Raw genomic sequence first — 9,920 nt, forward strand, 5'->3', positions numbered from 1 at the left:
ATTGGTCGTAAAGGAATATTAACTTTATGAATTTTTGGAACTCCGTAAAAATGTGGTGTTTTACTATTGTGTGGTGTTAATTTTGATCTAACGTAACCTGTGAATTCATGTTTAAATTTTTTTTAAGTGTTATAAATTTGTCTTTCAAAACGTTCTGTTGGATTTTTGTTTTTTGGCACTATTCATCAATCTGTAATAAAAGACGTGAGGAAATTCAGTCTTTTTTAAAGACAAAAATTTTTGAGGCAATATACCCAAAAAGAAGTTTGTAAAAAAGTTTATCCTGTTTTGATTTTTTGCTCACCCAGGGCGTTTTTATATTCCATTTGTTCCTGCCTGTTTGTTTTGTACCTCAGAGAGTTATCTACGGCTCTTCGAAGGTCTTTGCTCCCCAACTGAAACCTCAGCTGGGGGTCTTCCTTAGTTTTTATCAGCTTTTGTCCGTCACGGATGTTTGGGGCTCCACAGCCAGGCCGACCCAGATCCAGAGTACCTACAAATCGCTTCGCCTGGGGAACATTTCAAGATTAAATCATTTGGGGGCAATTGTTCAGTTGCCTTACGCTCTGATAGTCTTTGTTAGGAAACAGTTCCTCCAGTCTTAAGTTCCTTAAGCCTCGAGGTTTGGCATCTGTCGCTCGTTCCCATGGCCAATAACGCTCCATCATCTCCCGCATCTACAATTAAGACTTAACTAAACTGAAAAACCAGATTTAGGCGGCAAACATTGTACCTCTTGCTGCTCAGCCACCTTCCTTCTTCTTGCTTCCTCCTTTTGCTTCTTAAAAAGCGTCATTCCTTCGACAACAATTCGCTCCTCTACGTTCTTTTTCTCCACTTTTCTATTGCTTTGAGTTACTTCACCGATCAACATTCTTTATTTCGGTTTTTGGCCAGAATTAAATTAGGGTGAGATTGTTTTTCTTTGCTTCCCGATCAATACTTCAATGCAGATTAGGAGTGTGATGCTGCAGCGTCACAAAAGTGCCACTTCTCCCAGTAGAGAATACCCAGTAGAGAATACTTGCAAAGTTAACAAGTAGCTTTCAATGGCCGCCCTGTTCAGCAATGTCGTTAAATATAGCGTCGGAGTTTAGTGGCGCACTAAGCTACGAGGGCTGGCGAAGCTGTGACAGGCACGGCCGAAACTCGCAAAAATCTGGTCCCATGGAAAATCTTTAATGGAACAAGAGAGGCTTGAGCGCAGGCCAGAACTCCCGAACGCCCATTTGGTAGCATGGAAAAGCAGCAGCAAAACGGTCTTAAAAGAATTAAAAATCGGAAATTAGTTCTTATCCTGATCATTTCAGCTCCCCGATGTGCTGTTATGGATGTTTTTTATTTACTACCCGGTAGCTTATCGTTAAAAGTATTTTCTCCATATTACTGGCGAGAAAAGGAAAAATCCATCTGGTGTCGTTCCTGTCGTGCTTCCAGATCATTATTGCAGTTATAATAAATTATGATAGTTTAGGAAAAAAGTCATCGAGCTGCCTACCGAAAACTCGGTATTAGGAAGCGACATCTTCGCGTAATATTGGTTTGTGGTTGATCCCTCTAAAAATAGCTTTAAGTGTCGTAATATAATCACGATTTGCGCTAAAAATGTTTCAATTCAATTTCGTCGTCCGATTTCCACCTCTAAAAATTGGAGGTTTCTTAAGGTTGCAATGCTCAACTTTGCTACAAAATAAACGCGAATGTAAAGGTTACTTATTTCTGGAACATATATTAAACTACAGTTTTTAGGAAATTAATATTTGCTCTATTATAGTCTTGAAAAAAACTTAATAGCACATACTTAACATAATTGGGTACCCTTGATTTTAAGGTGCCAATAAGAATAGCCCTCCTACATAGTTTCATTGTATTATTATTATTATTATTATTATATCTTAAAACAGACTATTATTATACATGTCCCCTTGGAGCAAATTGCGCATCTGCTCTATACTCAATAGAGTGAACGTAGGAACACACTTGTATCTGTCATTTTGCACCCGTAGTCGCCCTGTTTTTGAACGCCGTTTCTTTCCCTCCCACAAGATAATTCACAAGTCTTTAACTATGGTGTTGCTGTTGTTATGTCAACAAACTCTAACCTCGTTTCTGCATAGCATAGTTTGTTTGATCGAGATTGTTGTGTTGTTAAGAGAATAAATTATAAAATTTTCGTATTTTCCGGCGACAGCATGTTTAAAAATACGTTTCAAAGTGGATTTTTGTCTATTCTGTATAGTATTGGTAGCAAACCGCTCCAGATATGGGACAAAAAGGTTAAAAATGGACACATTAAGCGGATCACAGACGAAGATATTCAATCTTTAGTGCTCGAAATAGTTGGTTGTAACGTTAGCACCACATATATTACATGTCCGGCCGATCCCCGGAAAACTTTAGGCATCAAGTTGCCTTACTTGGTGATGATTGTTAAAAATTTGAAGAAATACTTTACATTTGAAGTACAGGTTAGTACATAGAGAATGGCATTTACACAGTCCTATAAAGTTGTTTTTGTTGCGAGTTTGATTCAAGCTGAAAAACTACTCTTAATGTAAATTCTTGCCTCCAGATTCTGGACGATAAAAACGTGCGCCGCAGGTTCAGAGCTAGCAACTACCAATCAACCACGCGAGTAAAACCGTTTATATGCACGATGCCGATGAGACTGGATGAGGGCTGGAATCAGATACAATTTAATGTGGCCGATTTCACCAGAAGAGCCTACGGTACCAATTACGTTGAAACGTTGCGGGTCCAAGTCCACGCCAATTGCCGAATACGACGAGTCTATTTTTCGGACAGATTGTACTCCGAGGACGAATTACCCGCCGAATTCAAGCTGTTTTTGCCAATCCAGAACAAGGCGAGGACAGCAGTGACCACAACCAGTTAATGTAGGAGTGGCACTTGAAAATAAATCTTCTGTCCAAGGGGTTATATGCGTTTTAAATGCGCGTGCAAATTGATATTGTTTAATGCGAAATTGACTTCTCAGTTTGTTGCCAGACTACAACTCCAGAAGTTTATTGTTGTGCATGCACATAAATGTGCTTCTAAACAGATGCTGACAATGCCATGCATACTTTTGTTTGCCCGATGAATTCCACATTCATACCTAATTATTAAAGTTTATCGACAATCGAAGAACGGTGTAATCATTTTATGTATTGCATGTTATGGCAAGTGACTTCCCATCTCCAAGGCTAATTGTATTATGTGTTCTCGCTTGAATTCCCTTTCATGGGTTTCACTCAGAATTTCCATAGAAGCTACGGGCAAGAATCAAAATGCCAAAATCCGTACCATTCTTGACTCGAAAATCCAGCCGAATGTTCCACTTTGTTGGCATTGGAGCTCCCCAGAGGACGCGACCAGTTCAGTGAAGCTTATTTTGCATTTCAATGCCTTTCAAACATGCTGCTGCCCTGATACAAAACGAAATCTTCATGTGCCTGCAAAATTTCGCCAATAGAGAGGCATCTAATCGACAAAAAATAACGAAAAGAGTAGGATATTTTCGTTGTTCAGGCGGGTAGTTGAAAAAAAAAACACAGTTATTTCCTACAAACGCCTTTTTCTAAGCAAAAATTAACAATGAAAAATTTGTTGTTCATTCATCACTTATTCCCAAAAAGTCGCATTTTGTGTGAAAAATAGAAATAATTCTAGAATAACGTTTGTGTTGTCAACAACGTTAACTGCAGTTGTCAACAACTAGGTTATAACGCTAAACGCGTAACGCTAAACTCCTGCTCCTGATATTTGGCTCGTCACCGCCTTAGGGCCGTTCCACACGGGTCACTCTGCAGCGCTTCTCAGTGGCGCTGCTGAGAAGCGCATTTTGCAGATACATTGATTTACATGGAGCTGTTCATACGGGCGCTTCTGTGGCGTTCAGCCGTTGACTACCGCCGAGAAGCGCTTCAAAAAGTAGCGCCACTGATAGCGATACATTGGTTCAAATGCCGGCGTTTACACGAGCCACTTCAGTGCTTCACGCTAACGTGCGCTTATCAGCAGCGCCACTGAGAAGCGCTGCAAAGTGGCCCGTGTGGAAAGGCTCTTAAACACGCTCCTGCCCTGATACAAAACGAAATCTTTGGGGCAGCCAATAGAGAGGATCTGGATCGAAAAAATAGCGTAACGCTAACTTCTGCTCCTGATATTTGCTCGCTACCTCTTCAACTTTCCAGCATATGGGCTAATCGGAAATACTGGAAATGAATCGTGTAAATGTTACGCTGATGATTATTACGAGCAAACAGCACTCGGCTTAGTTCAAAGATATTAGAAGGGTGCACCATATATTAATTAACGCTTCCACTCGAAAAGTAACAATAAATATATGGCGCGATGGAACAGGTAATGTGAAAATGTCGGGCTGATTCATTCAAATAAAATACTCGAGTGAATATCAGCTTAAAAACGTTTTCTTTGTAGGAGGATCGTTTACCAAATATGTATTTAAAAATTAATACGTTTTTATCGCACTTGGGTGTTGGACACTTTCGCATATAAGCAGCCTGTTTTTCAATGATTTTGATTATCCATAATTCTGCCGTCTATGTGAATTTTTACTTTATCAGTTTCATATTTTTTGGCTCTAGGTAATCCTGTGCGTACTAATAAAAAGCAGATAGGAGCTGGTGGGTTTAACCAGTATGTTGAAGTTGAGTCCATAAAACAAGGACATTTTTGCGCTCAAAATATGCAACAACGAATAAACAATAGCGAATGCTTTGCAAGCAAACAGTGGGCGCAAGCGTTTGAAAAAACACGGGCAAACTTTGCAGTTCAGGTTTTCGCTATTAAATTAATTCATATTGACGGTAAACACTAAACACTGAATCCAACAAAACAGCAATAAAACATACATTCTCCCTACTGCGGTCGACTTTGCATTGTTTAATTATCTTCTTTCTAATAGAAGATGGGATGCTTTGCCCCTCTTACCAATAGCAAATTCACCTCATGTAAAAAATATTATCTGTTTGTGGAATTTGTTTTCTATTTGACGGTAAATTGCAGGTAATGCTTAGTGGGTTTGCGGCAGTATTTTTCCCAAACTTCGTATAGAAAACGTAGAAAAACTTCGATGTAAAATATTTTCCATATTTATAGCATTTATTTGAACCAATAATTCTGCCTCACTAAGACTTAACTCGCGTTTAATCCATCCAATGAAACTGCAATTCACATTTTTCAACATCGCGTCGAAATGGCCTACAATTCCCAAACCTGAAAACTTGGATGAATTATTTCGATTATTCAGGTCTTGTACTTAATTTCACTCTCATTCTGAAATAATTCGGTTCAGAATTTCCTTTCGGGAAATGTGCCAAAAACTAACCGGCTGAACAAGGGGACTGTATTACAAAGTTTTGTTTTGAAAGTGATAGCCGGTGTAAGTATTCCTTTGTTCATTGTGAACGAAATTAAGGGGAAACTGGACAACTTTGGTAGCCAGTTTTGCTCTTGTTGCTTCACGAAGTGGGCCTTTGGATGGCGATGGAAAGGCGAGAACTGTAATGGTGCCAGTTTTCACGCCTAAAACAAACCTGAAAAAAAGTGAAAGCAGTGATGCACTCGACAAGGATAATTTAACGTTCAAAACAGTTCACTTTTTATTCGACTTTTATTGTATTACTGCAACGAAAGTTGCTTGTTTTACATGAAAAAGAGTTCCTATGAAGCGCACTTTTTAGGCAAATGTTTTAAAGCTAAGGTTGATTTCATAAATTTTAGTTTTACGTACATTTCAGGTAAATTGCGTTGGGAAGCACAAACTAGTGTTTTTTTATATAAACATCCTGTAGATGGACGAATCCACGTAGATAACACCACCGACGCGCATTTCCAGAGCGTATAAAAGCGGACGGCTGGAATAAATGCCAGTTTCACTCTTTGGGATTCTTTGCTGATCAGCAACAGGTCTAAGTCGTCGAAGGATTCAACAGTTTGCTATCGGAAGTTTGCAAGGTTCCGAACGTTAGCCGAAATTGTCGCAGTTCCCATCGTCCGTCGATTTCATTTGGTAAGGTAAGTTTTACACAAAAGCTTCCAAACCAACAGTTACAACATTTTGAAACCAGCACTTGATTTAAAATTTGTGTCTCTTTTTGTATTTAGTTTTTTTTTTAACTTGATGATGACCGTCGCTTACTTTGCCGACCGAGTCTTGTGGGAATCGGAGTTGTTCATACATTTCTGAAAGTGTGGAAATAATGTAGTTTTTATTTAAGAAAAAGTATAACAAAAGTTAAATAAAAAAAACCATTCAATAATAAGCATTGAAATTAAATCGTCTTTTGGTTTTTGTCTAGTTTATTGAAATATAATGCGGTGTTCAAGTCATTGATGTTATATATGCGAAAAGCAACCAAACTTATAATTCGTCTTTAATAATAGTCACTTCCGAAAAAATCCCAAAAATACATATTTGTTCTGAAAGGATTTTAATTATTTGAGCCGCTTTGCATTTTCATCTCGGCTCTTCCTATTTATAGCCTGATAAATTGGAAGTGAGTCGAAGTTCAAACGAAATTTATGCATTCGTTGCAACTTGCGATATTTACAATTGACTAAAAAACTTTAAACTGCGTAAAAATCTGTATCTTTCTCACAAAGTAACTCTTAAGTTGAAATAAGAAATATATATCTTTTTTGGGTTGATTTTAATAGAAAGAGCAGATAATGATTTGAGCAACGTGTTCTGTAAATTTTTTAACTAAAATGATCCGCAGCATCAAACCAGATATTCATCAGTCTGAGTGGTCAGACTGATTTATAAATTACTGAAAACATGTTTGTGTGTGTATTGCTTTAAAATTGCTTATCATCAAAAAAACGTTTTTTAAATTGTTATGGCCAAAAATTATATTAAATTAAACAGTTCCTTTACCGACAATAATCAACATATTCAGGTAGAATGCGACTCAAGATATAAATCAGCAACAAAAGCTCAAGTTGAATTTAAGCTTTAATGCATTGTAGCGACTGACACGCATTATGTTAATCTTCAAGCGTAAATGTTAATTTTGATTTCAAAGTACTAATCGTATTTTTATTCAATTCAGAATTAACGAGAAAAATGCCAGTTAACTTATTTATGCGGAAATGTCTGTTCGGTTCATATATCAGAACAAAGAAGCGGTGCGTTATCCTTTATGTGATTATGCAAAGTGACTGATGATGGCCACAGTTATTTGCTTATATTTAGGCTTTTGATTTGAATCAAATCAACGAAACCCACATGTTATCCAAAACACACAAAGAGAAAACTTTTATTTGAGGAAATGCGCATTTTCTGCTTTTGTTCTCGCTCGAACTGAAACACTGTCTGTTCAGACTTAATGGAAAGAAAAACGGGTTTTTAATGTTCATGAAAATGTGAATGGTGAAAAAAAACATGACTTACAAGAAAAAGTTGCCTTTTTATTGAGCGTTCATTAGACCGATTTTTCAACAAAAAATATTTTCGTTTGAATACAAATGAGAAAATTTGCGTTTCCGAAAACGAGGCTTTTAACTCACAGTACATTTAGTGAAAATTTATACTGCAGGATTTTCGTGTCGCTTCGAATTACAAAAACAACTAGATGTTTGATATTTCTTTTCGGCACATGTGGACCATTTCGTACGTTTCAGCACCCTTCTAAGTGGATGGTTTATGTTTTCTTTTCATTAGTGTTTACTCTGAATTGCTATATTTTCAGTTATATTTCTTTTCTATTAAGTCAAGTGACAAACTTTTGAAAAGTTTGTATTTTTTTGGAGTGTTTTTATCCGGCTCAGTTTTTGTGTATCCACCTGGCAAGTGGTTATTAATCAAATTTACTTGCAACAGCTAATCTAAATGACTCTAGTCTTTTTTGTCTTTCCATGGAATACTACCTGAAAACGGTTTAAATATGGACCTTTATAGGAAAGACGAAATACAAATCTGTTATTAGAAACAATTATTTTATGGAAAACATTGCTAGTAAGTTCCACATTTACCGACCTTATTGCAAAGAATCTGTTTAATTTGCTCGAGCAAATACGAGCGGTGCATCCGATATCAAGAAAAAAGACAACGAAAGAACTTCTTTAGTCTCAAAAGAGCATACGTTTCCGTTTACCATTTCCACTGATATATCGATAATCCCATATAGACTCGACAGAAAATTAATATGCAGGAAACAACGTTGATTTTCGAAATATTTCGTTTTTTGCAAAAGCTGCGTTATTTAAATGAAAAACACTGGCATGCCATTGAATTCCCCAAAATGTATGACGTTAAGTTCCTTTTTCGCCTGTTTTTTTTAAACAAAAAGGCGTCGATGTCGTTTAAAATTAAGTACCCATGTATAATCTGCGCATGCAAATTTTAGGTCTGGTAATTCGAGAAATATTTATTAATAAAATAGGGTACAGGTGGCCTCGTGGTGTTAATGAGACGTTACGAATTTTTATGGCCCGTAATTCGTACAAAACATTGGATTTTTAAGCTTCTCGTAAATTGGTGCGAAAGGTAGGTATATTAAAGCTCTTTACTGGTTGTGCCCTGGCAATTTTGGTATATAATGTCACTCGAAGAACTAATCCAGATTTTTTTATCAATGTGAATCCAACATGTACGTGCATAAATGCGAAATGGACACATTTGTAATAGCAGCCCTCTCCATGGGTAGATAAAAAGTGGCAAAAATGAAACAAATGCAATAAACACTTCAAGATAGATCAACAGTAGGGAATTCCTATTGCCCCTCACTCCATCGTCAAACGAAATTCGACTCACGCCATTCGATCGACTTTACATGTAGGAGAATGGGAAAAAGCACAGTTTATATTAAATATCCAGAGAACTTCAATATAAATCCAGCTGCCAACGTTGCGTGATTGATCGTATCACGTTCACGATAGGGGATGATGTTTGGAATGCTAGAAAAAGAGTTTTATTTTTTATCAAAATTTAGACACATTCAACAAATATGGGGCGTTTGTTTTAGCAAGACCGACAAATAAAGGAGATGTTTAATTGGGTTCAAACAACAGAAGGCCCAGTAGTAAAACAAATATATTCAGTTTGTACACTGTTAATTTATTATCATATTAATTGTTTCGACAATTTCTGGTGGCAACTAGGTTTTTGCCACTAATTAAACTACGATGGGCAAAACTTTTTTAACTTTAAACATAAGCGTGGAATAAAGATAAACAATAATTAGCTGTTGAAAAAATACAATCTATTAAAAGCGAGAAGGTTTGCATAGAACTTCCTTTCAAATCGAGTTGAAAGGTTTGTTCAATGTGCAATGTTTAATGCTATAGAGTGATAAAATTGTGGAGCTTTTTACTCTGAACGCACAAAAATCACTGAGTATTACGAATTTCCTACAGGTTCCGCAGCTATAGAAGTAAACTTTCATGGCATATTAATCCACTCAGATTAGCTTATACTACCCAGATTCATTTACATGTAAATTAGGAACATTTTACAAGGCAAGAAAAGGGGGTAGGTGATGTAGTAAATTCTTAATACGCTTTGATCTCGCGTCAAAGATGTATGGGGATTATGGCTTGTATACAAAGTACAGTTGAGTCCGGATATAACGAACTTGAAAAATGAACTAAAACTGGTTTGTTACATCCGGAGTTCGCTATAAGCGAATAATAGTACAAAAACACGTGGTGTATTTTATTTCGTTATTTTTACATAGAGTAGTAAAAGTTAGTAGGTATGACTAAAAAGATCACAAAAAGATAAACAAAATTTAATTTGAAATCTACTTCATAAAGTCTGTAATTTTTGTTTGTACATTTCTGCTGCAAAAATAGATGTTATTTTTGTAGTTTTCAAGATCACAAAAGGACTCCCAGATATGATTAGGAACTTGGCGTGATTGTAGAAAATTCCGAGTTTCTGACACTTTTTT

At 36.7% G+C, this 9,920-nt stretch overlaps 2 protein-coding genes and 1 long non-coding RNA gene across 3 annotated transcripts in view; 1 reads left to right on the forward strand and 2 right to left on the reverse strand.

Annotated features, from left to right (window-relative positions):
• Positions 1-1,792, reverse strand: part of LOC109539296 — a 4,647-nt gene extending 2,855 nt beyond the window's left edge. The window contains exons 1-3 of the mRNA XM_019906956.2: positions 734-1,792; positions 564-677; positions 305-509 (exon numbers count right to left, since the gene is read on the reverse strand). Of these exons, the coding sequence (XP_019762515.2) occupies positions 305-509; positions 564-677; positions 734-874 (460 nt within the window). The 5' untranslated portion in view covers positions 875-1,792. The remainder of the gene's footprint in view (positions 1-304; positions 510-563; positions 678-733) is intronic.
• A 79-nt stretch (positions 1,793-1,871) lies between these two features.
• LOC109539252 (cilia- and flagella-associated protein 20) lies at positions 1,872-3,147 on the forward strand (the record flags this gene model as incomplete). The annotated part of the gene is given in 2 exon segments (XM_019906888.2): positions 1,872-2,468; positions 2,573-3,147. Coding segments are annotated over 2 exon segments (600 nt in total). The 3' UTR covers positions 2,897-3,147.
• A 2,472-nt stretch (positions 3,148-5,619) lies between these two features.
• LOC109539251 overlaps positions 5,620-9,920 on the reverse strand; it is a 17,406-nt gene continuing 13,105 nt past the window's right edge. The window contains exon 2 of the long non-coding RNA XR_002172099.2: positions 5,620-6,210. This is a non-coding gene — a long non-coding RNA (uncharacterized LOC109539251). The remainder of the gene's footprint in view (positions 6,211-9,920) is intronic.

The sequence above is a fragment of the Dendroctonus ponderosae genome, unplaced genomic scaffold (assembly GCF_020466585.1).
Source record: "Dendroctonus ponderosae isolate FM_Combo_2020 unplaced genomic scaffold, Dpon_F_20191213v2 Dpon_F_20191213_7, whole genome shotgun sequence".
Classification (NCBI taxonomy): domain Eukaryota; kingdom Metazoa; phylum Arthropoda; class Insecta; order Coleoptera; family Curculionidae; genus Dendroctonus; species Dendroctonus ponderosae.